This window comes from Talpa occidentalis, unplaced genomic scaffold (assembly GCF_014898055.3).
Source record: "Talpa occidentalis isolate TD23 unplaced genomic scaffold, MPIMG_talOcc4v2.1 talOcc4.7, whole genome shotgun sequence".
Classification (NCBI taxonomy): Eukaryota; Metazoa; Chordata; class Mammalia; order Eulipotyphla; family Talpidae; genus Talpa; species Talpa occidentalis.
This window is the reverse complement of record NW_023605083.1, coordinates 117,802,499-117,830,287: the sequence shown is the minus strand read 5'-3', so window position 1 is coordinate 117,830,287 and position 27,789 is coordinate 117,802,499. Positions and strand designations below refer to the sequence as shown.

Below are 27,789 nucleotides of genomic sequence, written 5' to 3'. Positions count from 1 at the left end.
AAGGCTTCTAGACTCTGGAGACAGGGTTTACATCTTTGCTCTACTACTAATTAAATAGCCCTTAATAAGTTATTCAGCTGCCCTTAAACAAGGATAATGTCAGTTACCTTAGGTCATGATGATTAAATTCTAGAATGCATAAAGCACTTCAGGCAGGGCCTTGCTCAGAGCAGGCCCTCAGCAAGTGACAGCAGACCATCCCCGCAGCAATACCGGCCAGTAGCTGCAGGTCAAGAAGAAAAGCCCAGGACTGAGCTTCACCCTGATGGCTATTTTTAACTGTCCAGCTGAGGATACAGATGTGTGGTAGAGACAAACAGGAATGAGAGAAAAACCTTTTATTTAAAAAAAAAAAAGTGGTTTCAGGGAACAGAGGGTTAGTCCATTCGGGCCTTCAGTGTCCTGGTGGTGATTTTGTCCTTCTCACTGTAGAGAGAGAAAGTCAGGAAATGTCTACGCCCATCCAGACTGCAGAATAAGCAGCTGTCTCGACAAGTCTAAGTGCTCAGGTGCATCACTGTTTGCTTGTCTCCTCAGCGTCCCAACCTGCGCCACCCTCCCCCCTGACCTCCCCCCCAGAAAAGGGAGAGTGGTGGAATAGGGAGGTGCTGGTGAAGCCTCTCTACAGACAGAACCACCCAGAGTGGATTATTCAGGGCTGAGGCATGATGTCCTCCGAAGAACAACAGGAGCTTCCCACCCCCCAGCACAAAATTAACTTAGGAAGTTGGTGTAAGCTTCACCCTAGTGAACATAAAAGAAACTTGGGGTGGTAAATTCTGCAGTAGCTGTGTTGTGGCTTCTCCCCACGTGTCCCTGAGCTCTTGGGGACACTTAAGGAAGAAATGTCTCCTCCCTCCACAAAGGGGAGAAGACTTAGGGTCTGGGAGCCTGACCTGACAGGCCAGGGGAATCTGGGTAAGCTTCCCTGCAGCATCCCTAGGGGAGAACGGGCCTGCCACAAGCATCTTTCTTACCTGGCACCTGACCATGCGGTTGGGAAGATGGGGTCATGGAGGGGGAGGAGGGGAGGCAGATGTCTGCAGCTCCTAGACTGCTCTCAACTTGTACTCACATTATGTGGACGATGACTCCCATGCCCGACACTGCGTCCCGGTCCACCGCATTCAGCATGGCTTGGGAGATGGTTTCAAACAGGTGTTCTGGATCCTGCCAACAAAGAAGTCTTTCGAACCCCAGCTTTCAGACCCTCACTTTGTCTGACTCCCAACTTTTTTCTAGACGCAAGGTTTCCAGCGCTGGCGCCTCCATGCCTGAAGCAAGGGATGGCTCCCTGGACATAGTAAGTCCATTCAATGCACAAGGAAATAGGGTTCTGTAAGGGAAGTGAAATGACTTCAAACTTGAACATCCTCCATAATCCAGCAGTGTCACCCTGGGCAAGTCATATGAACCTTCACTAAGTCTCAATTCCTCTGTAAATGACAACAATCCCTGTCTGGCACCTACATGCTTTATCAGCTATCACTCCCAGGTGTCCCAAGAGGTACCTCAAAATTCACCCTGTTCAATCACAAATCTATTTTTCCCAGTTCCTTCTCCTACATCCTATATCTTGCTTGGCTAATTAGCTAGAAGTCCTCAATAGCTGTAAGTGGCCAGGTCCTCTTGATGCTGGCTGCCCTACCCTCCCACCTGCTCAAGTCAGTTCCTGTTGCAGGTGCTTACCTAGTCTGCCACATCTGCCTGCTTGTTCTGGTTCCTTAGGCTCCTTATTTTTTTTTTTTTTAAAGATTGATTGATTTATGCATACAAGAGCTGGGATACAGGCCAGAGGTGCGGGGGGTGAGAGGATTCACCAGAGACAGAGTGGGGAGCAGAACAGTCAGACTAACTCAAATACACTGCTGAGGGGAGCAGCAGGTGAGACAGGAGAGATCTGCTGCGCCATGTGGGTTGCTCCCTGGCCAGCCAAGGATCGAACTCATGCTGCAGAGGCTGTGGATTGCTTCATAGTGTGGTGCTTAACCCGTTGGGCCGCCAGGGAGGTCCTCCCTATTGTCTTTGACACCATCCAAAGAAAGAAAATTCTAACTCCTGTGCATGGCCTTCAAGGCCTTCTGAAGTCTTACTCTCCATCATTACCTCACCCGCATGCTGCCCCCACTGCTTCAGCCACAGAAGCGCTCTCCAGCCACTGTACACACCCAGCCGTCCTGCGCTGTTTTCTCTCACCTCCACTCATAAAGTAGTTCTATTACCCCTACTTTATCGCTGAGGAAATGGAGGTAAGAGATAAAGGGACTTACTCAAGAACATAAACAGAGGCACTATCCATGCTTCAGATTAGCTCGCACTAGCTCTCAGTACTAGGTGGATCTGAGTTTCCAACCAGACAGCCTGGCTAGAGCCCATTCTGTTGTCTTGCCTCTAGCCCGACACCTTGTGAAAGGTTTGTTCAATGCATGGATGTGAGAACCCTGCAAACCCAATGTGGGGCATTATTTGTGGCTGTAGCAAGTATCAGGCTGGGGTCCCCAAGCAGAAGGCTCTCTCCTTGGGGCCAGCCAGCTGCACCAAGGCCCTGGCAGACAGAGTTCCTGGACACCCACGGGGGCTCAGCAGCTCTGGCTTTCTCTCCTACATGCATTATCCTCCCATCGTGCGCCACTTAAACATGTTTGCCCCTGTGGCCAAGGTGTGGGGACTTCAGAGCCCACCATATGTAGAAGGCCACCAACTCACCATGTTGGGCTCCCAGAGAGACTCACACATCCCGTACATCTGTTCAGCGCAGGTGCCACTGACCACAAAGTCATCAGTCACCATGGGGCAGCCGATGAGGTCTAGAGAGCAAATGAAGGGCTGAAAGGTCTTCGGGTCCAGCCCAGCAATGACTGGCTCAGTGTAGTAGGGGCCGAACCTGTGGGGGCCAGGGGCACAGAGAAACCAGAACTCAAACATGCCTCTTCAGACCAGGCCCCAGCCCAGACCCTGGGAGGGAAACGGAGGACCTGTTTGGGACCTTTCCCTGTGGTCAGCTTCGACCAACTCTACTGCCCCTCTCTTGACATCTGCAGTTGCTCTAAGACTTTTTTCTTCTCTCTCACACTTACCTTCATATCCTTCAACCCCCGAAGCCCTTCCTCCTTTCTTAGGGAATTCTGCTTTCTTCCCTATGCTAATCCACGTCCTATCACCATTCATCCATTCTCTGTGCACCTATGCCTCTACTCTTTTCAAAAAAGACTGCAGGCCTTTTATAGGAAAAATTAAAAAAAACAAAACACTATGACAAATTAAATTATTTAATTAACCCACTAATTTATGTTAAACCATAAATTGCATGGATGCTCAGACTAAAAACCAGAGCTCTGTTTTGGCCCTTCTAGCAGTCAAGGCAGAGGGCAGTGGTGGGCTGGCTCACGCTCAAAGCCTAGGAGCAGGAACAGCAGCTTGTCAGAAATATGCTGCAGGCCCTGAGCTTCCAGACTCCATCTTAGGGGTCTTTATGCATAAAATACTCAAAAACTAACGCCCGTTCTTCACAACAGAAACAAGGGTCATCATGTCTTATATGTGCTTTCAGTGAGTTCTTTTTTCTTTAGCTCTCAGTAATTTCTAAGTGCATGACCATAAGTTATAGCATAATAAAAAAATAATTCTCAGGAAAGTAACACGATTCAAAGGTGGGGGAAGGAGTTGGAGAAGGGTACTTCTCAAAATAGACTCCCCCTAGGTACTAATTTCTGTAAGAAAATTTTGATTTTGTATTTTTTTTATATTTTGTATTTTTCTCTCCACAGACTGAGGAAAATTACCTGGGTCACCATCTTTACCGACAATAACACAAGTTAGAAGCTGCACTTCCAGTCAGGATGCCAAGTATCTCCTGAAGCTATGTCTGACTTTCCCTCTAGTGTTTCACAGAGGTGCCTGCAAGCTTTCTCCAGGGTTTGTGACACATTTTCTCCTTTAAAAAGGGTTTGTATACTGCTCAAGCTTGCAAATCCCTGCACCAGCCTATGCTGCTGGAAAACCAATGATTTCAGTTGGACTAATAGAGAAGAAAGCTCCTAGCTGCACCAACTAAGATTCCAGAATTTTCCAGGTCAGTTTAAATGCTATGTATTTTTCTTATTTTCAGTAAACACGAGTCATTAAACATATACCTAAACATGAACATATATAACTTTGTGAGGCTTTTCTTCCGCATATAAGTCAGTTTCAGTCTTGTTAAGCCATTCTCCATTTGGGATTTTGAGACCTGTGGCTACCACACATGGCAGACAATTCACAGCTGAGGAAACTGACACACACCTAAAAAACATAACCCTTAATTTATATATATATATATTTTAAAGATTTATTTATTTATGCATACGGGAACTGTGGTACAGGCCAGAGGTGTGTGGGGGGGTGGGTGAGAGGATCCACCAGAGACAGAGTGGGGAACAGAACAGGCAGATTGATCGAAATACACTGCTGAGAGGAGCAGTGGGCGAGTCAGGAGGGGTCTGCTGCACCATGTGGATAGCTCCCTGGTGGGGGATCGAACTCATGCTGCAGTAGCTGTGGATAGCTTCATAGGTTGCGTCTTAACCCCTTGCGCCACCAGGGAGGCCCCTTAATTTTTATATTGACTTACTGAAGTAACATTGCATCACAGCTATATAAGCGCACACCACTGGACGTCACAGTGTACACACGCTGCATTACGCTCACCACTATGCTTCCCCACACCCCTGTCTGCTTTGTCCCCCTCCCCTTCACCAGACCACTAACTGGTCTTGTAGTCTAAAAGTTTATTTTTGTTTCATCTAGTTCATGTTTGTTTTTAACTTTTCAATACTAAAAAGGTAATAATACTGCTCCAGATATGGAAATGGCAAATACTTTGCTTTGAAAGCTGAAGAGTATTTTAGCAACTGTTCTTAAAAAAAAATTTATTTATTTTTTTTGTATAGAAGAACTTGGATGCAGGCCAGAGGTGCGGGGGTGAGAAGATTCACCAGAGACAGAGTGGGGAGCAGAACAGGCATTATTTACTGAAATACTCTGCTGAGGGGAGCAGCGGGCAAGACAGGAGAGGTCTGCTGCGCCATGTGAGTAGCTCCCTGGCCAGGGATCAACTCAGGCCGCATCAGTGATAGCACCAAGACTCAAGCCCTAGGTTACCAGGAAGGCCCCATTTTTGCAATTTTTTTTATAAAACCTAAAATTATTTCAAAATAAAAAAGTTAAAAAAGGAAGGGGGGTGCTCAAATTATGTTCTTGTTACCCAGTTTTGCTGAGAGGTAGGTGAAGTACCTACTGGGTTCTCCCTTCAATTCTATCTGAGCATCTACACTGAATCCTACAGTAAGGGCTCTTCTTTTCTCATCATAAAGTCCTCAAAGAGATCTGACAAAAATTAACATACTCAGTTTCCAGGTTCTGTGCTGCTAATCCAGAGATTCCAGGGCATACTTTGGGGGGTGCCTAGAAGTCAACTCATCTGCTATCTGTATTCCTTGCCTTCTTAAGTAGTCCTTGCTTTCCTATGTGCTTGCCAGGCACAGAGAAAACAGATTCAGAAAATAAGGCCACTGTCCTACAAATAAGAATGGGAGAAGGGGGCCTCCCTGGTGGCGCAGGCAGTTGAGCGCAGCGCTGTGAAGCTGTCCGCAGCCTCTGCAGTGCTGGTTCGATCCCCGCCAGCCACAGAGATGCCCACATGGCAAGCAGACCTCTCCTGTCTCGCCCGCTGCTCCCCTCAGCAGTGTATTTCAGTTGGTCTGCCTGTTCTGCTCCCCACTCTGTCTCTGGTAAATCCTCAAACCATCCCACACATCTGGCCTGTACCCCGTTTCTTGTATAGATAAAAGATAAATCTTTAAAAAAAAAAAAAAAAGAATGGGAGAAGGAATCCCCTTTGTGGGCATCCCTCCATACTACAGGTCTTCTTGGCTGAGCAAAGCCCTCTGCATTCCCTGACCACGAGTCCACTTACCGTCTCTCATACAGGAGGTTGGCCACCATGCTCATGAGGGTGTAAGGCTTGATCTGCCGGCCTTCCTTCAGTTCATACAGGTTTAGCCGGAACTTGAGGCGCTGAGCACTGTGGTCAGAGGAGAAAAGTGAGATAGTAAATCACTGCTCAGTGTCCCCTATCTAGTGTCTGCTCTGCAGTCAGGAGGTACGTACGGAGATACACAATCTCAGTCCCTCCTCCCCCCACCTCAGTGATTCTCTCACAAGTCCAGGACTGTGACTACGCCATTCTGATAACCTTTTTTTTTTTTTTCAAGATTTATTTATTTATGCATACAAGAGCTGGGGTACAGGCCAGAGGTGCAGGGGGTGAGAGGACTCACCAGAGACAGAGAGGGAAACAGAACAGGCAGACTGGCTGAAATACACCGCTGAGGGGAGCAGTGGGCGAGATAGGAGAGGTCTGCTGCGCCATGTGGGTAGCTCCCTGGCTGGCCAGGGAGCTAACTCATGCTACAGTGGCTGCGGATAGCTTCACAGTGCTGTGCTTCACCCCTTGTGCCAGCAGGGAGGCCCTCCCCAGAATCTGTTCCCACAGATTGAACAGCTCACCAATGCCTCTATGGCCTAGAGACATAATCTCTAGATTCCACCTGCTTGCAAGATTTTCTATTTGGCTTGCCTTTAATCTTCTCAAAACTTGTATCAGGGGCCTCCCCGGTGGCGCAGCGGTTGAGCGCTGGGTTGCGAAGCTGCCCACAGCCTCTGCGGCGCCGGTTCAATCCCCAGCTGCTCCCCGGCCACCGGAGGAGGGCCCCACATGGCGCGCAGACCTCTCCTGCTGCCCACTGCTCCCCTCAGCAGTGTACTTCGGTCCTTCTGCCTGCTCTGCTCCTTGCTCTGACTGTGGTGAGTTCTCTCACCCTCCCGCGCTTCTGACTGTACCCAGTGCTTGCATAAAATAAATAAATAAAATAAATAATAAATCTTTTAAAAAAAAAACAACAGAACTTGTATCAAAGTCATCACCCAGTCCTAACATAATCCTGACACTAGTCCTCCTAATTCCTGTGTTTCAGTCAACATACTCAAAACAGGAATCATCTTAAAAAAATATTTCTGAATTGTCTAATACCAGATGCCAGGGACTAGTTCGGATTTTTTAGTAATGTAAAAAGATGAGCATCCTGGGCCTCCCCGGTGGCGTAGCGGTTGAGCGCTGGGTTGCGAAGCTGCCCGCGGCCTCTGCGGCGCTGGTTCGATCCCCGGCTGCTCCCCGGCCACCAGAGGAGGGTCCCGCATGGCGCGCAGACCTCTCCTGCCGTCCGCTGCTCCCCTCAGCAGTGTACTTCGGTCCTTCTGCCTGCTCTGCATCCTGCTCTGACTCTGGTGAATTCTCTCACCCTCCCCCGCTTCTGACTGTACCCAGTGCTTGTATAAATGAATAAATAAATCTTAAAAAAAAAAATAAAAAAAAAAAAAGATGAGCATCCTGATCTTGATGCGTGGCTCTTTGGCCTCAAAATATTCAAGTTGTCACTAGGCTGAGGAGCATCAACTCTCAGAAAGGCCCTTTCGTGCTACTACCCCCATCATGACTTTAACCCTCACACATGGATCACCACAATAGCTACACATTTCTCTCAGAGTCTCCCATCTCTCAAATCTAGCCGTTATTGTCCACCAGCTCATCATGGTTATCTTTTTATATATCTGCCCTGTCTTCCCACGAGGCCTGAAGTCCCTTAGGGACTGAATGCAGGCTTTGGCCTCAGAAAGACCTGCTCTGAGGGTCCTGGTGGCATCTTGGGCAAGACCCTCTCTGAGAACCTCAGTTTCCTTATCTGCAAAATAGTGCAACAACATGGTAATGTCATCAAGAGGACTACATGAGTCCACATGGGTAAGGTGCTTTCCACAGAACCTGGCACAAACCAAACGTTGGTTAACAATGGTGAGGGCGCAACTCTATGTCCCGCAAAGTATCAGACTCACTGGCATTGTTCGGCGACATGATTGTCTACCAGGTAACTCAAGACGCCAGGCAAGGCTGGTCCAAGAAAGGCCTGAGTGTGGGCGTGGAACCCCGACACTTACACGGTCTGGACGTCGGTGGCGAGCCCGGCCAGGCCGATGTAGAGTCGGTCGCCCATGGGAAAGATCTTCTGGAAATCCGTGGTCACCATCTGGGCCTGGATCCCGAAGCGCCTGTCGGCAGCGATGGCCACACAGTTCTTCCCCTTCATGGCCATGACGGCCCCTCCGTTATAGGACATAATAGACTGGGGCAGACAGAGCGGAGTTCAGCGCGAGGGGCAAACGTGGCCATAGCCCCTGGCCCAGGCACTGATCCGGGGCTCCCGCGCGCGGCGTTCTCCACTCTGGAGGCGCCTGGACGCCCCGAACTCCAGCTCTGAGATTAGCCGTGGGGCTTCAGAGGAGCCGCACCCCCCCTTCGGTCCTCACCGCGGTCCGCTCCCCTTTAAACTGAAGCCACTTCCTCCAAGAGGCCACCAGACCCTCTCCGCCTCCTGAGCCTCCACGACCTCCGCCCGCTTCTCGGTCCGTCCCCCTGCCCCGGCCCCCAGCTCACCATGATCGCGCTTGTACTGGGACCTCCAGTGGCCACAATCCCCGCAAGCCGGCTCTGACCCTCACTGCGCAACCACTCTCGCTGCTTCCTCTCTATTGGCTGGGAGGCGGACCCTTCCGGGGCACTTTGGCTTTCTAGTGGCTGCGCTCGGCTGTCAGTCACCAGGACAGGCAGTTTGGTTGAGAAGCCAAAACCGAGACCGGGAAAGAGGAAAGTGAACAGTCACTGCGAGTGCGGAAGAGCCTGCTGTCGCGGTGCATGCTGGGATCCCGAGGGACCGGCCCGCGGACTCCTGAGAGCCGCGCCGGACGTGCGCGCACGTGGGCTGGCGACCGGGGGGCCGTCGGCGCGCGGCGCCCGCGTTGTGGCTGAGCCACACTGCATGGGCCGGGCGCCCTACGCCTGCTGGCTTGTTTCATTTATTCATCCCAGAAAGCCTTACACGTATTGTGTGCCAGGCGCTGTGTTAGGCTCTGGACAGTCCCTGGCTAGAACGATGCCAAGTATTTAGGAGGTGCCCATTACGTGTACGGTCAACGAGGCGGCGGGCTGGGGGTGTCCGTCGGGTACAGGGGTTAAGCTGCAAAGGTGACGTTTGAAGCCCGAAGGGATTTCTGCTCTTTCAGTCGCTCAGCAGGCCGACCTCCCGTATACCTAGTCTCAGGGCACCCCAAAAGGGGCGTTCTGGGTTGCCCCTTGTCTAAATTGGATCCCGAGGAAGTCGGCGACTACCCCTCCGAGAGCCGATGGAGGAGAGGGGCGCCTCCTCCTTCACCCTTGCGGGGATCGGGACCCTTGCGTTTCTCCTCAGGATTCAATTTCTGTTCTCGCTCCTGCGCAGACGCAGGCTCGCTTCCATTGACTCGGCTTGCAGCCACCCCGGCAGCTATCTCGGTCTCTGTGGCGCAATCGGTTAGCGCGTTCGGCTGTTAACCGAAAGGTTGGTGGTTCGAGCCCACCCAGGGACGCTGTCTTTTCTGCTCCTGTGAAGTGAGGGCGAGAAAGAAAAATGCCCCTACGGCTGAGAAGCCAAATTTTGTGTTGAAGTAGCAGAGAAAACACTTTTCCTGTAGTAAATCAGACAGTCATTGTGATGGAAAATTCGTTGTTGTTCAATCAATGATGGGATAATGTCTCTGGTTCTTCCCTCCACCGCCTCCCTGTCTCTGCCTCCCTCCCCAGGCTGAATTGCTGGAAAAGCAGACAGCTTTTTGTCTTACTGGGGAATTCGTTCCAGGTTGCATCTTTCGTAGGTTCAAAATGAACTTGCAGAGGAGGTTGGACAGTTTTCCATTGTCTACCTCAATCGATGTTACAATCTCGAAATATTGTAATTGGAAGGAAAGAAAGCGTGACAAAGGCAGAGACAAACTGAGGGGTGAAGAGAAAGGTGAGGAAGGGAGAACACACAGCTGTGGTATACAGGGAGAAAGACTGACAGGGACAGAAAAATAGGCGGGGTGAGTGGGAGCAAGACCCCAGAGAAAACGGAGGGAAAATAGAAGCATTTAAGGAAAACAACAACAAAGCATATTGTTTTCTAAAAATACACACAAGGAAGTGGAAGGAGGATGGAGAAATAGAAGCAGGAACTAACAAAGAACATTGTTTTGAGGGAGAAAGGAATAAAGGACACACAGGTAAAGACAGACAGAACATCTCCAGAGGAGCCGCCCTCTCCTACTATTTTCATCTTCCAATGAGAAACCTCTATGAGAAACCAAGTGGCTCTTGGTATGCGCCAGAAAGCATCACCTGGATTTCCTGTGTCCTTGCCTTCTGGGAACTTCTAGCCTGTGACAGACACAGTGACTCTTCTGGACAGCTGGAAGACACCGAAATAACACTAACACTGACTGGATGGAGAGAGAAGCACTGGCGCCTAGGGAGGCGCAATCTAGGGCACAGGATAGAGCCTCCACTTGCATGGAGGGTCTAAGCAAAGGGCTCTCTCAAGTAGTTCCTGTGCACATTTGGTCTCTCCTCATGAGTGGACTCAAGAGACCACTTCTGAAATCCCTCTGGGGGTCACTGACCCTGAGCTGGTGCTCACTGATGGGTGGGGTAAAGCAGAGGGGTACACTGCCCTGGTTGCTAAGGGAAAAGGCTGTGTCGCCCTCCCTTTTTGCCCCCACTGCCCGTGAGCCCCATGCGGGCAGAAGCTCCTGCTCATGAGCTGGGGGTCTTCTGACTACTGACAGCATTTCACAGCGACATGTAACAGGTGCTTCTTTTTCAGAAACCATGGAAATTCAGATGTGGCGAAGGTTGGGTCTGAGGTTCTCCTGATAAACCAAAAAGGCCAGGGATGTGGAGAGTGGTCACCCAAAACAGAAATGACTAAAATTAATAAAAAGTGTTAGGGTCACTGGGGTCTTCTGCGTGCTGCTCTGTCTTGTGGTTTGCTCATCACTGGCGCTTACTGTCTGCGGAAGGAGCGAAAGGACAGCTGGCCGGGCACCGCGGCCTCCTCAGGCAGCAGTCCGGGATTCAAGGGTGGAGGCAGGGACTCAGGGACCTCGGCCCTCTTCCTGCTAGCGGATGCCTCCACCCGTCTCCCCCACAGCCCCTGGGTGCCCCTATGAAATGTGGGTGAGACTGAGATTTTCACGAGACCCCTACAAGTTTTCACTGCTCGGGATCCTTCAGCCCGAAAGGAGTGGTAGACCGCGAGAGACGGCACTTGCTCCCCGGGGGCGGCTGGGGGACATAGGAAGTTGTTCAAGTTTTCTCTGGCCGTGGCCAGGACGCAGGAGACACATTACCAGGGGCAGTGGGCGCGGCAAACTCCGGGTCTCCGCACGCAGGGCTGGGCAGCAGGTTACCGGGTCCTCCCGGGCCCTGCTTCCGCGGGTTCTCGGGCCACCCCCTCCGGGGCGATCTCTCCCGCCCCCCCCTTCCTCCCCGCCCCCATGCGGCCGGTGTGGACTGAAGGCTGAAGCCGGGGTCACGGGGCGGCCAGTGTCCGCAGACCTCCTGGTCGCCGGCCACAGGGTGAAAGCGTTCGGTCCCCCGGCCCCAGCTTGGGCCTGCCCGAGTTGGAGGGAGGTGGCGGGGGGCAGGCGCTCCGAAGGTGCCGAAGATTCATCTCCTAATTTCCCAGCTGGAGCCACCCACCCCCCGCCAGTGCGCTTAATGGCGCTTCTGGCCGGAGAACCCGGCTTTTTGGAGGGACAGACCCAGGCGCCATCGGCAATACATCTTGAATAACGAAGAGGCGAATCGACCGTCCTAAGGAGGCCGGCCCGCGGTGTGGCCGTCACAGAGCATCGATCGGCTTCCCCGGCGCCGGCTGCGCCTCTCCCGGCTGTTCCAGGCCTCCCTGCCGGTGCCCACCTCCCGGGGGGAGCCGCTGGGGACGCGCGGCCGGGCGCGGGCGGAGCCGGGAGCCGTGGGCGGAGTGGGCCGGCCCCGCCGCTGCGCCCTCGCAGGATCCCGCCGGGCAGAGCGCGCGCCGCGCACCGGCGAGAAACGCGCGGACTCGCGCTGGCGGGGGAAGAGCGCGGGCCCACTTTCCTGCCCCGGGGCCTCCTTTTCTGGTCTTTGGGGGCCTCTCCAAATCGGCCGGGTTATTGTGTCCCGGGCCCGGAGCCTGAGCTGGGTCCGCAGCTCGTCCCTCGCCCCAGCTTGCGCTCTGCTCTCCTCGGCCCCAGCACGCCGGGCGCGGCCTCCTGCCCTGCAAGCGGCGGGCGCGGGGGACCCTCGGGGGCCTCTCCGCCCCCGCCCGGCGCTTGGCTCCCGGGCACGGCGCTTCAGAGCCGGCGATCGGGCCGACCACGGGGGGAAGGGGTGGGGGAGACACTCCGCGCAGATGCAGTTATTCATTTTAACGGAGGGTCACTCAGAGTGAGTGAGAATAACCCGGACGCGTGGCCCGAGGCGTCGCGTTCCCCGCCCCGCCCGAGCCCAGCAGGGCCTTTCGGTCGAGGCCCAGGTGACCGATGGCAGCTCGAGCCACACATCGGCCGGGGCCTCATTTCACCGTCTTCCAGGAGCCCCAGTTAGGGGTGGGGATCGCAGGGTCAAGGGGCGGGGGTGTGTGTGTGTGGGGGGGGGGCGCACACAGATTTGGGGGGGAGGGGAGGGATTAGTTCTGAGGGTAACAAAAGAGGGTGCATCTTCCAGGGTTAGGGGCTGCTGGGGAAAGGGGAGGTGGTGTCCTAGTTTGGGGGCCCCGTGGGGGGCAGTCGCGTTAGCCTTCCCCCCTCTTTCTCATGCCCTCTCTGCAAACACCCCGAAGGAATGAGGTCACGTGGGTGAGTGGTGGGCGGGACTACTCTTGTCTGGAGGAAAAAAGCCATTTTGTCCCCCCCCCCGGTCCCCTCCCCTCTCTCCCCTCCCCTCTCTCCCTCCCACCCCAAGCTGCTTTCACAAACTCCTTCCTCGCCATAGGTTTCTCCCCTCCCGCCGCCGGGGCGTGCGACTCGGTGCGGCCCCCCTCCCCTCCCCTCCCTCCCTCCCTCCCATCCCCCTCCCCGAGACCCGTCGGACCCCGAGCCCAGGTAAGCAGACGCGGACGCCCTTTCCCTCGCTGCTGCGCCCCGCACCCTCGGGGGCCGGCCTGGGGCCGCCCGCCTCCCCTCGCCGCCCGCGGGAGGGCGCGCCCCGGGAGCCCGGCCTGCCGCCCGCGCCCCCGCCGGTGCCGCCGGCCCCGCTCCTCGCTCGCCCCGGCCGCCTTTCTCCCTTTTTCTGTCCCTTTTTGCCTTTGCTCCCTTCCAAGATGGCCGAAGTGGATTTCCCCTTTTAGTGATTTGGCGTCTCCCTCGACCACCACCTCTTTGTGCCGCAGCCTTGCTCCCGAGGTAGCGGGGGTGGGGGGCGACGGTCCGAGGCAGCCGTGGGGCCACCGGCTGCGCCCCGGGGCGATCGCCGCCCGCCGCCCCCCCCCCCGAGCCGGGGCAGCCCCGGGCTCAGCCCCCGGGGCTGGGGAGGGGTCGCTCTCTGGCGCCCCGGGCTCTGGGGCGTCGCGGGCGCGCGGGCACTTGCGGCCGGGAGGAGAGGGACCTGCTCCTCGGGTTGCTGGGGGCCGGGGGAGGGCGCTCCTCGCCGCCTGGGTCCTTGTCCTCTGGGCACCTCCCCCAGCCGGTCCCTTTCCCCCCGTCCTGATGCTGGGCGCCCCGCCCCCTCCCGAGCCACCTCTCGGAGCCTCCTCCGGAACACCCCTCCTCGGGCCCCGCCGAAAGTTTGGCTCTAGGGAAGGTAGGAGCGGCCACCCGGCAGCTGGGGTCCTGATCCTCCGGCCCAGGACCCTGGGGAGGCCAGGGCGGAGGGGAGGAACATTAAAGATGGGAGGAGGCTGATCGCGACATTTTTTCTCGCCCGTGGAGGCAGGAGGGTCTGATGGGCCAGCCCCTGTCCCCCTGGGGAGCAGGGCGGTCCCCTCCTTCTTTGGACCCTCCTGCTGCCAGCTCTGAGGGGATGAGATCCCCCAAGCAGACACTCCCCGCCCCTCCTGTCTCCACGGTGGGCCCCGGCATGCCTCTCCCCCTCCCCCACTGCCCCCATCTGCCCAGAACTGCTCCGGATGGCTTGAGGTGGGGAAGGAGGCGGCCCGGGGGTGGTGAATGTGCCTGAGAATGTTGTGGAAGTGTTACCCCGCGCTTTGCGCTGCCCCCTGGTCTTTGTCTCTCGGAGTACCCCACCTTCCCCGCATCAGTCTCTCCAGGGCTCCCTATCACTGGAGGGGGACTCCTGGTCGTCTCTCACTCCATTCTGATGCCACCTTCTCTGGGTCTCCTGCAGTTGGTTGCTGAAGCTAATTTCTCTCCTTCCTCCCCCTCGCCACTCTGTTCCAAGGTGCTAGTACTTGGAGAAGGAGCATAAAGCCAGCTCTGTTGCAGCCTTTTGGTGGGGAGGTTTTCCCAGGGGTTCCCTGACTATGAGTTGGGGGTTGAGGTCTTACAGCTGATGTTGGAATGAAGCAGGAAACAGACCCCAGCTGAGACCAGGGACTCAGTGCCGAGTCCATGCCTAGCTGGAAGGGGTTCAAGTTGAAGTCTTGGGGGTTGGGCAGGAAGAGGGGGTCTCTGCTGCCTCTGGCCGTGTCTAAGAGATCTTGGTTGATGAAGCTGTTGCCATGGGAATGGAGGGAGGAAGAGTTACATCTTTGTGCAGGTCAGATGCCCACCCCACTCCTCCAGCCTCTGGCCCTCTGAGTGGAGGTTGGGAGCTGCACTGCCTTTGTTGCTAGAAGAAGAGGTGTGTTATGATTTACCCTGGATGGACCAGGGATGCACAAAAGGTTAGTGTGTGTTTGCTGCCCTGGTTTCAGCCAGGGATGTCTGACTTGGGGCTTCTGGATGGGGTGGGTGGGAGGTAGTTGTGCATCTGGCAAGTGTGGGCCTGGCTCTGGTGTGGCTGTCTGTGTGATGGGTTGTGTCTGGCCAGTGTGTCTGTGTATGTGTCTGGCCAAGTGCCTGTCTCGCCGCGGTGGAGGGATCGGGGAGAGGTATGATGTCTGTCTGGACTGTGTGTTGTGAGTGTAAGAGAGATGGAGGGGGTGTGTCTGTCTGTGCATATGTGTGTATATACCTGGCAGTGTGTAGCTGTGTGTATATTTTGGATTTTGTCTTTGTGTGATGGTGGAGGTGGGAGGGTGGCATGAGCCCAGTTTGAGGAGGCTAGATCCCTTTTCCATGCTGGGGGTGGAGGAGCAAATCCTTGCATGTCACCAGCCAGAGCCGGGCTCCCCCTGCGTGCCACAGAGTGCCACATGCACACACATACCCAGGGTTTGCACAGTTGAATGCACACTGCTGGGGGAGGAATGGCTTCTGGGATCATTGCTGCCGTGTTGCCTCAGTTTACCTTTTTGTACCATGGAAATTGGGTAAGGCAATTCGCCTTTGCCCCCTCTTTCTATTTTGAGATGAGAATGTGTGCTGATGGTCTTGAGGGCCGGACTTGCTCACTGAGTGAGTGGTCTTCTGCCAGCTGTGTCCTTCACCTCCCACTGGCCTGGGTGCTGGCATGAGGAGCACTGGAATGGGATCAGGCGGTTTCTGGTTCTAGAACTCCACTGTGTTGCTGAATGACCTTGGAAGAGTCACTTTCTGAGTTTCTTTGCCTGTAAAGTAAGAGGATTGGACAAGATGCTCTCCAAGATCCCTTGTGCCTCTGCAATTCTAGATACCTGGATGTGACCTTGAGTGACTTCCCAAAACCTGAAGATTTGCTAGGGAAGGATTTGGGCTAATCTCATTTGGAAAAAGATGGAGCAAAGAATGCGATAGCCGGGCATCTGAAGGCGCGCAAGGGACCTCTGGGTTACCAAAGACTGTTTCTGCAGGGGAAAGTGAAAACACTGGACAGCCAAAGCCCTGCATTCCAGGGAGCGTCCAGAAAGAAACTGGTTAGAATGGTTTCTAGAAGTCAGGGGTTTTGAAGATGGAGAAAAGAAACGCCAGGCTTGGATGGAGGAGTTGGGATAGGGTGCTGGATGCTGCTCCTGTCCTGTCACTTTGGCTAAGACCTGCCCCCCAGGGCTCTTGCCCTTGCAAAGACTGTTTGGGGACAGAACTTGGTCCCGGCTGGGGGAAAGGACTGAGCGTGGGAGATCAGCGCTCAGGTTCATGGCGGGCATGTAGCTGGGACTGACCTGTTAAAGCCTCCAGAGCGCCACAGCGGCCACTTCCAAATGACCCTTGGTCTCGCTTTTCTGCTTCTTGGGATCTGTGTGTCCCTCAGGTTGTTCCCATCTTCCAGTCTCTTCTTTGAAACGATGACAGCTGGAGGTTCAGCTCCTTTTCCCTCTCCTTCCCACAGCACCCCAGCCAGTTGCAGCTGGGGAGGAATTGTGTGTCTGGAATGTGGGGCCCTGAGGCCTGGTGGAGTGGGGGAGATGGGGAGGGGGTGCAATGGGGGAACAGAGCTCCTGTTTACAGTTGTTCTTGGCACCTGCTGACAGGGCCCTGCAGGTAACCATGGCAATCAGGTGAGGAACCAATCAGTGCTTCTCCCCACCCCCAGCCCCAGAGGTACCCATCTGAGGCCCCTGGGGATGCTGGGGGAGCAGGGAGTGTAACAAGGGGACTCGTTTCTTCAAGGGGAGAAGGAGGAACACATCCTCCTCTTGCTGTCGCTGAGCCTGTGGGTCTAGAAAGCAGCTTGAGGGACAGTCTTGGTCTGGATTCTTGCAGATGGTCGAGGAAGTGAGAGGGGTGAGGGTCACAGCCTGCCTGGTGGGGCCGGACAGGAGTTCTTAAGAGCAAGTGTCTGTTTTGAAAACACAGCGAGTGTGAATGAGGTGGCTCGGGCAGCGGCAAATGCCGGTGCTTGTGTGCATGTGCGTGTGCTTGTGTGTGTGTGTGTGTGTGTGAGTGTGGAAGAAAGGAGGGTGTATGAGACTCATAGCAACCTGGACCCCCCGCATTATGAGACCCCAGAATGTTTTGTTTCCGACTCTGCACGCACCCGTAGCCCAGGTGGACACGGCCCCCAGGGGCCGGGCAGTCCCGCGGAGCGCCTTCGGAGGCCCAGACGGCACGAACACGTCCGACGGCGACTCCGCACGCTCAGCAAGACAGCGCTTGGAGTCTGTTCTCCCCTCTGGATGGTTGTGATAATATTTGGGCATCTTGCCAGGAACAGGGTTACTATGGAAACCACCAAACAGTGGAGTAGCCAGCAAGCCTCCTGTGTAATTGTGAAGGGGGGACCTATGCTGGGAGGGCTGGCGAGGCTGCCTGTGTGGGGCGGGATCCCCTTTCCTTCCTCCGGCCGGGTCTGCGGGCCTGGGCCACTGTGTCCTGCTGGCTCCCCGGACTTGGTGGTCCTCCGTCGGCCCTGCAGCTCCGTGTCTCTCCCACGTGTCTCTCCATCTCTTTCGGCCTTTGGCCAGGCTCCCTGGGCCTCTGGTGGCTGTTTGGGTCCTGGCCAAACTCATCCTGGGGTCTCTATAGAAACTGCTGATCCCGGCTGTGAATTTCTGGTCCTAGAAAACCCAATGTGGTGGCTTTAGAAAGCTTCTGGAAAGGAGAGAAGGGCGTGTGTTGTAAAGGAGCAGTGGGGGCTTGGCCACCCTCCCGGAGCCCAACCCTTGGGCTTTCGCTCTGGGAAGAGGCGGGATGGTGGCGGGCGGCTGATTCCCGTCTAGGTGCAGGTTCAATTTCTATACTAAGAAGTGAGCACGTGAGCCGATCCAGAGCTGGGCTCTGCCTGGCCTCTCTGGACCGGGCCGGGGCCAGGCTGGGTGCTCGGGTGGGCTGGGGACAGGGAACTTGGCCTCGCTTTAGCAGGCATCGCCGAGAGCCCAGCCTGATGTTGGCCGGCCGGCGGGCAGGTGGCGGTGTCCACTTGGGAAATCCCTGTGTGTGAGGACAGGGGGTCCTGGAAGGTGTGTACCCGGGAGCTTGGTGCAGTGGGCTAGCCCTCAGGTCACGGTGGGCGCCCTCCTAGGGAAGGGGCAGTTACCTGTGGGGTCCAAGCTGGAGCTGTGTGTTCCCATCTTTGGTCATGTAAGCAGCGTCCTCAGTATTTCCTGCCCGAGGACCAGACCTGGAACCTACATGGTCAGTGGACAGTGGGTTTCCAGGGAGCCTCTCCTGGGGCCGGGGCTGGCTGAGAGCCAGCTGGACAGTGATGGGGTGCCCTCTTGATCCTCAGGCGGCTTGTGCCCACCATGTTCCTAGGCAAGGCCTCCTGGAAGGGTGGGTGGGATGGAATGAGGGTAGGATGGAGAAGAAAGACCAAGTCAGGACCTTGCAACTGGACAGAGAGGGTGAGAGGGACAATCTACTCTTTCCCTTTCCTTGAGGTTCAGGGCTGCGGCTTGTTTACCTGATTCCTCCTGGCTCCTAGCACTCACCTGAGTGCATGTAGATTGAGCTCAGAGACTTTGAAGCCCTCTGTCTCTTCCGTTCTCCTGCTTCCCCACAGCCTCTGGAGAGCTGTACACAGCGGTCCTTCCCGGGCTGTGACCCCAGGCTTCCCTGCTGCTCCCGAAGTACAGCCTGACCTTGTTCCTCAAGGTTGTGTGAATCTCCAGAGCCCACGGCACCCAGTGGACACTCAGGGCCAGAGGTCCGGCCCGTGCGTGGACTCGGTCTGGCCTTGCAGGCAGAGAGGAAGGGCCTGCGACTTGGGGAGATGCTGTGGCAGGGAGGGGGGCGCGGTGGAGAGGGAGGGGCTCTCGAGCCAATCCCACTTTCACTTCCCAGGGTGCCGCTCCCCAGCCCCCCGCCCCCCACCCCGGCATCATGCATCGGACCACACGGATCAAAATCACAGAGCTGAACCCTCACCTCATGTGTGCCCTGTGCGGGGGGTACTTCATCGACGCCACTACCATCGTGGAGTGCTTGCATTCCTGTGAGTTGGTGTATGGCTGATTGGCAGGATGGGTGGCCTCCGCTGGGGTTGGCAAAGCACTGCCCGGGTGAGGTCCCGTGCAAACCCCCGCCCTAAAGAGCAGGAGGGCTCCCACGTCACAGGGGGGCTGCCCGGAGGGGAAAGGGCAGTTTCAGCCTAGAAGTGGAATTCAGGGACTGTCTTCTGAGATCTCAGTTTTCTGCTTGAATCACTGTGACTGAAATTGTGCCCCCTGGGACACAGGTGCCCCTGGGTGGCAAGGGGTCAAGCACCCTGGGAGGTATTTAACAGGCTGACTCTTGCTTTGTACTCCTTTGGGGGACTTGGGGCTCGCCTTGTGCTACTACTGGGCGCTGGCCACTTCCACTCAGATCTGTCCTCCCCCAAGGAGGGAGAAGGGACCGCTCGCTATTCGTGTCAAGCAGGACCAGGTGGGGCCTTTGCACAGGCCTGAAGGCGGGGACAAGGGAGAGAAGGGACACCTGATTTGGAGCGGAGGGTGTGGTGTTGGCCCTGGGCTATGAAGGGGGCTCTGATTTGCCTCCCTCTCTCCACACCCCCCAAGTCTGCAAGACCTGCATCGTGCGCTACCTGGAGACCAACAAGTACTGCCCCATGTGTGACGTGCAGGTTCATAAAACCCGGCCGCTGCTGAGCATCAGGTGGGCCTGACACTGCCCTTCCTGCCCACGCTGATCCTGACCTCTGGGCCAGTGTCCCTCTGTTCCTCGCCCTCCTTGCTTCCTGGAGCCACGTGGGGGCAGGGAGCACTGGCCACCTCCCTCCGAAGTTGCATCCAGCTGGTTGAGAGGGGAAAAGACCTGCAGGGAGCCCAGTGCCTGGGCCCTGGGTCTAAGGAAGGGAGGTGGGCAGCAGGGTTCCCAGGCTGGGGAGATCAGGGAGGGTGGTTGCTGAAAGACCCCTGTCCATTTTTCCCCAGATCTGACAAAACCCTCCAAGACATCGTCTACAAATTGGTCCCTGGGCTTTTTAAAGGTATCTACCAAAAAAAACCAAAACCAAAACCAAAAACAACCCAAATTGAATAAATAAAGGTATCTACTCACCCTTCCACTTACTGCCTACTGCCCCCCACTTCCCAACCCGCTGCTCCCCATTCACCCCACTTCCTTCTTCCAGATGAGATGAAACGGCGGCGGGATTTCTATGCAGCGTACCCGCTAACAGAAGGTGAGCTGTTCGCCAGCTCCGTCGTGTGTGTGCGCGCCCCGGGCCTGGCATCAGGGGCTGGAGCGGCCCAGCCCTGAGGGTGGGTGCACTGGGCTGTCCACTGCCGCCTGAGGGTGGCTGGGCCCACCCCGCTGAGCCCCAAGATTCCTGGGTGGGGCTCCTTCCCCCTTCCTGGGCCAACGCCTCAGAGCTCTGTCCTGCCGCAGTCCCCAATGGCTCCAATGAGGACCGAGGCGAGGTCCTGGAACAGGAGAAGGGGGCTCTGAGCGATGACGAGATTGTCAGTCTCTCCATCGAGTTCTACGAAGGCGTCAGGCAAGTCCGGCCTACAGCTGGTCCTTTCGGGGTTCTAGGCTGGGCTGTCTCTTCCCATATTTCCTGGGGGGAAAGGGTGTCTCCCGGAGGGCCTTCTGGGTGTGTGTTAGGGGATCCTGCCTGCTCCACAGCTCCCAAGCTTCATGTTCTTCCCCCAGGGACCGGGAGGAGAAGAAGGGCCCCCTGGAGAATGGTGATGGGGAGAAGGAGAAGGTGAGTGTGGGGGCGGCCCGGGAGTGGGATGTGGGCTGGGAGGGAGTGCTGGGTGGACCCCAGCCTCGAGTGCTTCTTCCCCAGCAGACAGGGGTGCGCTTCCTGCGATGCCCGGCAGCCATGACCGTCATGCATCTCGCTAAGTTTCTTCGCAACAAGATGGATGTGCCCAGCAAGTACAAGGTGCGCTCTGGGCCCTTCGAGACAACATGTGGTGCGGGGGTACCTGACTGTCCGTGCGTCTCGGCCATCGTTGAACTGGCTGGGGGGCCTGTGTGGCTGTGAAACTGAGCCCAGGGAGAGGGTAATTGAAAGCAAGGACAGAGCATCTGCATCCGTTGAAATCAGTGTGCAGAGATACACAAGACCAAGATGGTGTGTGTGTGCATGTAAGTGTACACATGTGATTGCACGCTCAGAACTGTGGCAGAGGTGTGTGTGCGAAATACAGGGCCTTATCTGGGGCCAGTTGGCTGAAGGAAGGGCAGCCTGGGATTCCAGAGGAGCTCTAGGATGTTGCTTCTCCAACTTGAATGCATCTGTGATTCCTTAGAGATCGTGTTAAAATGCAGATCCTGGCACAGTAGATGCAGCATTTCTAGCGAGTTCCCAGGTGCTGCTGCTGCTGGTCAGCGGACCACACTTCAAGTACCACGGCTCTATGTTAGCAGATCCCAAACTTTCCCAAACCTGTGAGGAGCTGTAAATCCTGACTCACGTCCTCTGGGGCAGAGCCTGTGTGTGTGAATATGTGTGCGTGTGTGCTCATGCACGTGTGCACACAAGTGTTGGTATTTTAAGCCCCCTGGGTGATTTTACCCTGCAGCAAGAGTGAGAACCAGTCCTCCTCCTGATCCTGCCCACCTGGGCCTTTTTGCTCACTGGCTCCTCTGGGCCCTGCCAGAGACAGAGGGAACCGGGCGGCTGTGTGGCTGACCGGGGGAGAGGGTATTAAAGACGTGAGCTGCTTCTCTGCATCCCTTCCCCCTGGTGGTCTGGAGTTGGGACAACTGAGATAGTCAAGGCAGGTGCACCATGAGACTCTGGAGTAGTGGGGGATACCTGCAAGTCCCATCGCCCCGCCTCCTCACCTTCCCAAGAGTCCCGGTTTGGATCCTCTTTGCTAAATGGCCCAGCCAGGGTCATGGTGTCCTCCCTTCCTCCTCCAGGTGGAGGTGCTGTACAAGGACGAGCCACTGAAGGAGTACTACACCCTCATGGACATCGCCTACATCTACCCCTGGCGGAGGGTGAGCCGCTGGGCTGGCACCGGCGGGCAGGGCCGGGAGGGCACCTGGCATTGGCTGCGGCCGCAGTGACCACACGGGCTGCCCTGCTCTAGTCAGTGTCCAGTGTTCCATGAAACTGGGCGTGTCTAGGCGCCCCGACGCGTGAGGGCAGCCTCCGGGCTGTCTCGCTGATGACCCCCCACACTCAGCACAGAAAGGACCCTTTGGCAGTTCACATGGCCTGACTGGGGGTCGGCAGAGGGTCTGGTGGCCCCGGCGTTCTGCTCTGTGTGCTCCTTCTCCTTTCACTCAAGTCTCTGGTCTTCTGCGTCCTTCCTGCCTCAGGTCTTTGGGTGTCCCCTACCCTGGCTAGCTCCCCTTCTCTCCTGGGTCTTTCTCGCCTCCAAGGTTCAGCCCCTTCCTTGCTTTCCTCCTGCTTGGGACTGGGGGTAAGGTTGGGGGGCTGCCTCCTTAGCCTCCCTCCTGATACCCTCCCCTTCCCTGCCTTTCTCCTCCCCCTCCCTGCAGAACGGCCCTCTCCCCCTCAAGTACCGCGTCCAGCCGGCCTGCAAGCGGCTCACCTTGCCCACAGCGCCTACCCCCTCCGAGGGCACCAATACCAGCGGGGCATCCGAGTGTGAGTCTGTCAGCGACAAGGCTCCCAGCCCTGCCACCCTGCCGGCCACCTCCTCCTCCCTGCCCAGCCCAGCCACTCCCTCCCATGGTTCTCCCAGCTCCCACTGCCCCCCAGCCACCCACCCTACCTCCCCCACTCCTCCTTCCACCGCCAGTGGGGCCACCACAGCTGCCAACGGGGGCACCTCAAACTGCCTGCAGGCACCATCCTCCACCAGCAGGGGGCGCAAGATGACTGTCAATGGAGCTCCTGTGCCCCCCTTAACTTGAGGAAAGGGACCTTCTCCCTCCTTTCCAGCCATGTCTCTCCACCCCTCCACTTTTTCTGGGCCCCCTTTTCCACCTCTTCTACTTTCCCCAGCCCCTTCACCTTAGGGGTGGGGGGAGGGTTTTATAAATAAATCTCTATATATATGTACATAGGTAAAACCAAATATACATACTTATTTTCTATGGACCAGATTAATTTAAATGCTACAGGAAACAAACGTGTGTGTGTGTGTGTGTTGGGGTGTTCATTTTTAGGGGGTTTCGTGTAATTTTCTCTGCTCTTTTGGGGGTGCCTAGAGGTGGCCTGGAGGAGCCACTGGAGGCTTGGGAACACTGCCCATCCTTCGGTTTCCTAAGGCAGGTGGGGTGTTGGGCCGTTCTCAACAGCCCCCCCAAAGCTTTAAGCATAACTTAACTGTATGGGGTCCACCTTGTTTCTCCCCCATCTTGGCTGCTGGCCTGCCCCAACTGGTGCCCTTCCCCCCATTGTTGAATGTCCAGAGACTCACTAAGACAGTGCCTTTTACCATGCAGCTTACTCCCTGCTTCTGAGGAGCAGCGGGCAGTGGGGCAGGTGTCTCCCTTACCTCCTCATTCAGTGCAAACTTTGTGCAGAGAATAAATAGTTCAGCCCTCCCCCTTGGCCCTCCCCCTAGTGTGTGTGGCCTTTGCATCCTTTATCTGGTGGGAGAAAAGACTGAAGCCACAGGGAGGCCTTGGCCCTTAATTCTACTGTGGCTTTAGGATTGTGAACCATTTTCACCCCCTCTGGCCCCCTGCCCCCCTCCCAGGAACCCTCAGGAGCAAGGCTGGTGGTAGTAAAGTCTTACCTGGGGACCTGGAGGGGAAAGGTGGAGTGGGGCTGATCTCTGTGAAGCACAGACCCCCAGATTTAAGGCCACAGCCCTCCAGCCCCTCCTCCACCTCCAGCTGTGGCCAAGTCAGGAAAGAGCAAAGACAGAGGCATGTAAAAGCACAAGAGAGAAACCCTTCAGCTCTGACCTCAGCTTCCTCCCAAGAGGTCAATGGCCCACCCCCTGAGGGGCAGACCCCAACACACCCCTGCTCACCATTTTCCTCCAATGTACATAGATCACATGGGGAGGGGATTAGGAGGCAGAACTGCCACAGCCTAGGTGTTGGGTTGGGGGCGCCCCTCCACCTTTGTGTTTGCACCTGTCCTGTGTCTGAGGTGCTGTGACTGTATCCTTCTGCCCTGGGACGTTTGTATCTCCTGGCTTTGTAATAAATGCTGCATACTCTCCGAGCCTGTAGTTCTTTGGGGGAGGGGGGCAGGGAAAGGGCGGGGGGGGGGTCCCCTGGCCGCCTCCCCGGGGAGGGGGGTTTTATGGACTGAACATGCACTGCCCCTCTGGGGTCTGTCAGGTGCCCTCTGCCCCACACAGGGATGGGCCGTGCACCTCCCGCCAGTGACAACTAGAACACACTGCCGCGGGGACAAGCCTTTAATGCCATCATCACACCAGCCAGCCTTAAACCAGGCTCTGTTTGCACATGCCCAGGTCCAAGACCTCAGGTTCTGGAGAACAAGCCCTAGACAAGCCAGCTGCCAGTACTGGGTCCCTGGAGGACCCCTTTTTGGGCTCAGCATTCCATTTCCCTCCCCACAAAGGAGGTGCTAAGGCCCCTGGGGCCGGGCAGCAGCTACCTCAGAGTGGGGAGCCCACTTCTGCCTTTTGTACCCGCTCACTCCTGTGGGTGCCGTCGCAATATGGGGGCTTCTGGGTGGCCTTGCAGGTACAGAGGGCCACTGTGCGGGTCTCCTGGGCCTTGAACTTGAGTGGAGATAAGCCAGTGCGTTGGAAGAAGTGGGACCCATCACAGAAGGGCTGGTGAGAGAAAGAGAAGTTAGAGACCCAACCCACCTGCTGGGCTGGGCAGGCCTGGCAGGGGCAGAGTACAGGGTTAACTTAGGGCCCAGGTTCCTGAATGTGACTGCCTGGGTTCACTAGCCAGGGGAGCTCTTTATGTGAATGCTAGAAAGGGTAGAATTGTTCTGAGGAAATAAAATATGCAATGGTTATGAGCTTTGCCTGCAGTAGGTGTTCATTAAGTAGGAGGCTTTATAGCATTAGTCTTTGGGGGACCCCGAAGGCCTGACACAAGGACGGAATTTTCAAGGTGAACTGGGACCTTGAATGCTTCTACCAGTAAGATGTGTTGATTTCAGCAGCTGAGTCTCCACTGGTTGATAAAATTCATCTTCCCCACATTCTGAAGGACCATGGAGAGGAGGCCTGCATGCCTCACGGTGCTGCTTTAAGACTGGGGTATCAGGGCCTCCCTGGTGGCGCAGGAGGTTGAGTGCCGCACTGTGAAGCTGTCCATAGCCTCTACAGTGCGGGTTTGATCCCGGCCAGCCAGCAAGAATCCCACATGGCGCAGCAGACCTCTCCTGTCTTGCCCTCTGCTCCCCTCAGCAGTGTATTTCATCAGTCTGCCTGTTCTGCTCCCCACTCTGTCTCTGGTGAATAGTCTCACCCTCCCGCGCATCTGGCCTGTACCCTGGCTCTTGTACAATTAAACCAATGTTTAAAAAAAAAAAAGACCTGGGTATCAGCTACCCGGCTGGGGATTGAACTCATGCTGCAGTGGCTGCTGACAATGTCATAGTGCTGCAACTTAACCCCTTACGCCACCAGGGGTGACCCACATGCACGGCAGACCTCGCCCACTGCTCCCCTCAACAGTGTATTTCAGTCGAGCCGCATGTTCTGCTCCCCACTCTGGTGAATCCTCTCACCCCCTGCCATCTCTGGCCTATACCCCAGTTCTTGTATGCATAAATAAATCTCTAAAAAAAAGACTAGGGTATCAATTTTGTTTGGCTCTAGGAAAGAACTGGGCATATTCGAGGGACGGGCTGTTCCTAGAGGGAAGCAGATGTCTCTGTGAACTGGCCGCCGGGTGCGGGAACATGCTCCCTGTCCTGAAGGTGTTGGAGGGACTCTTGTTAATGGAAACTGAGGCCCAAAGAAGTGCCCAAATTTGTTAGTAGCAAAGCTGGAGCCAAGGCCTCTTGACATGGGGTCAGGATGGGGCAGGCAGAGAGCTGGGGGAAGTGCTCAAAGGAAAATCTGCCCTCTGTCTAAGGGAAGCTGAAGCAGGGAGGTGCCCAGTGCCCACCTGGGCTAGGCCCCACCTGGCCTGGGCCCTCTTAGCGCACTCCACCTTGTGAGCAAAGTCCCCTGCAAATCAGGTGCAGAGCTGAACTAGGGACTCAGGCTGGTGAGAACACCACAAGGCTCAGAGGAACACAGCGGAGAGCTCAGCTTGGGAAGGAAAGGGGCCTGGGGGCTAAGACTACGGGGCAGGGTCCTGCTGGATCCAAGGCTCCTGGGGCAGAAGGGAGGTGGGGGCAGGCAACAGGGCAGAGACAGGCTTCAGTGGCCGCTGCCAGCCAGGAAGGACAGGGCAGCTGAGAAAGGGGAGGCCCTTGGGAGGCAGAGGAAGCTCTGCAGGGCACCTGAGCAGTCTTCCCAAAGCTGGGGTCCAAAGTCCGGGAACTTTCAGCCCAGATGCTTCCTGGAGGGAGGAAGGTGGGGAGAGAGAAGAGTGTCTCTGGGTGCTTAAGAGAGTATGTGTGGGTGTGGGTGTGGGTGGGGGGAGCCTGAATGTGCTTGTGAGGAAGAGGGAGTACCAGGAGCCCCGATCCTGCGGTCCACACCTGGCCCTGTGACTCGAGTTTCTGCTCTGATCTCATCTCCAAGGGCAGGTGCAGAGAACAGGGACCTTGAGACTGCGGGTGGTGCTGACCCCCAGTCTCCTCTGCCATCTCTCAGGTGTGTGGGAGGAAAAGAGGTACATTTTGGTCAGGAGCTCCCAGGAGACACAGCTGTGCCTAACCAGGGGTGCTGATGCCAGTGCAAAGGTGGAGAGTCTCTCACCTGCTTCTTGCTCCGGCCGCACACACACCACCTGTAGGTTTTTCCAGCTACCAGCTCCACTTTGATGGGTGTCTTCAGGGCCACCACAGACTTAGCTGGGGATTTGGGGAACCACCGAGCCTGCGGCAAAGATGAGAACCGGGTCAGTCCAGGCCTTAGAAGCACTTTCCTGCCCATGGCCTCATCCAGGTCCAGTTTCCCACTCACCCCCGTTTGTAGCCTGGTGAGGCTGATCTGATGCCAACCACAAGCACATTCCCCAGCACCCAGGAAGACCCCCTGAGCTCCAGCCCACGAGGACTCTCAGGTTTCACATCCAGCAGCCTTCCCCCAACCCCGGCTCCCACCTGGTGCTGGGCAGGGAGCAGGGTTCTACCAGCCAAAGCAGAGCCAAGAGCCCCTGGGGTTCTCGGGCACCAGTGATCCCAGCGCAGAAGCCTGGTGCCCTCTGGTCCACCCACCTCTCCAAGCAGGACGCTGGGAAGCTGGAGGCAGGGCTGACCTTTTCTGGCTCAGGTCTCTGGTCTCTACCTTTGGGGTGTCTAGGGGACTTGCGGAGGGAAAGGGAAAAGGGGGTGCTTACCAGCCAGGAGGCGATGCCCCGCCTCTGGTTCAGCATCTGCAAGGCACGCAGGCCATCAGGACACGGAAGTTTGGAAACAAAAATCTATCAGTGCCAAGAGCGGACTTCCAGAGGGAAGTCATGGGGGCGGGGGAGAGTCGCCGGCGCGGAGGACGCGAGAGGAAAACGAGGGTGAGAGAGGGGAACCCCAGGAGAGGAAGGCGCTTCGCGGGGCAAGTGCTGGCGCCTGGCGGGCGCTCAGGAAGGGGTGCAAAGCGCCGGGCGACGCCGGGCCTGGCGGGGGGGGGGGGGGGCCGAGCCGAGGGACAGGCAGGGCGGGGCTCGGGGGGGGGGAGCGGGCAGGCCCGAGACGCGGGGCGCGGGGGCTCACCCAGGCCGCCGGCCGCAGGAGCAGCCCCGCGCCGCCCATGCCGGCCCCACCGCGTCGCCAGGCCGGCTCCGCCCCGCGCGGGGTCACCTTCCCGCTTCCCCCGCCTCCCTCCCGCGCCGCCCCGCCCCGGCCCGCCCCGGCCCGCCCCGGCCCAGAAGACGCCGCGGGCTGGGCGCGGGGAGGGCGGGGGCCGCCCGGAGCGCGCCCGCCCCGCAGCCCGCACGCCCCCCCGGGGGTCT

General features: G+C 56.7%; 3 protein-coding genes and 1 non-coding gene across 6 annotated transcripts; 2 read left to right on the top strand and 2 right to left on the bottom strand.

Moving 5' to 3' along the window:
- Window positions 1-311: 311 nt before the first annotated feature.
- Window positions 312-8,762, bottom strand: PSMB3 (proteasome 20S subunit beta 3). Its single transcript, XM_037495446.2, has 6 exons — window positions 8,528-8,762; window positions 8,032-8,216; window positions 5,954-6,061; window positions 2,707-2,884; window positions 1,076-1,170; window positions 312-426 (listed from the first exon to the last, which is right to left on the bottom strand). The coding sequence occupies exons 1-6, from the start codon at window positions 8,528-8,530 to the stop codon at window positions 378-380; spliced, it is 618 nt and encodes a 205-aa protein (XP_037351343.1). The 5' UTR covers window positions 8,531-8,762; the 3' UTR covers window positions 312-377.
- Window positions 8,763-9,421: 659 nt separating this feature from the next.
- Window positions 9,422-9,495, top strand: TRNAN-GUU (transfer RNA asparagine (anticodon GUU)). The gene has a single exon. It is a non-coding gene; the product is annotated as a tRNA-Asn (tRNA).
- A 6,889-nt stretch (window positions 9,496-16,384) lies between these two features.
- On the top strand, window positions 16,385-22,843 carry PCGF2 (polycomb group ring finger 2). Of its 2 annotated transcripts, none has more exons than XM_037493093.2 (9): window positions 16,385-18,835; window positions 19,401-19,497; window positions 19,776-19,831; window positions 19,976-20,026; window positions 20,233-20,341; window positions 20,500-20,554; window positions 20,642-20,737; window positions 21,724-21,804; window positions 22,312-22,843. In XM_037493093.2, exons 1-9 carry the CDS (start codon window positions 18,724-18,726, stop codon window positions 22,687-22,689), a joined length of 1,035 nt encoding a protein of 344 aa, XP_037348990.1. In that variant the 5' UTR covers window positions 16,385-18,723; the 3' UTR covers window positions 22,690-22,843. The 2 variants fall into 2 exon arrangements, with proteins under 2 accessions (XP_037348990.1, XP_037348988.1); XM_037493091.2 differs by having other exon boundaries at window positions 20,639-20,737.
- A 1,282-nt stretch (window positions 22,844-24,125) lies between these two features.
- CISD3 (CDGSH iron sulfur domain 3) lies at window positions 24,126-27,596 on the bottom strand. Of its 2 annotated transcripts, XM_037492553.2 has the most exons (4): window positions 27,551-27,596; window positions 27,181-27,216; window positions 26,598-26,717; window positions 24,126-24,539 (listed from the first exon to the last, which is right to left on the bottom strand). In XM_037492553.2, exons 1-4 carry the CDS (start codon window positions 27,587-27,589, stop codon window positions 24,360-24,362), a joined length of 375 nt encoding a protein of 124 aa, XP_037348450.1. In that variant the 5' UTR covers window positions 27,590-27,596; the 3' UTR covers window positions 24,126-24,359. The 2 variants fall into 2 exon arrangements, with proteins under 2 accessions (XP_037348450.1, XP_054544897.1); XM_054688922.1 differs by lacking the exons at window positions 26,598-26,717; window positions 27,181-27,216; window positions 27,551-27,596 and adding an exon at window positions 26,177-26,591.
- Between the last annotated feature and the right edge of the window lie 193 nt (window positions 27,597-27,789).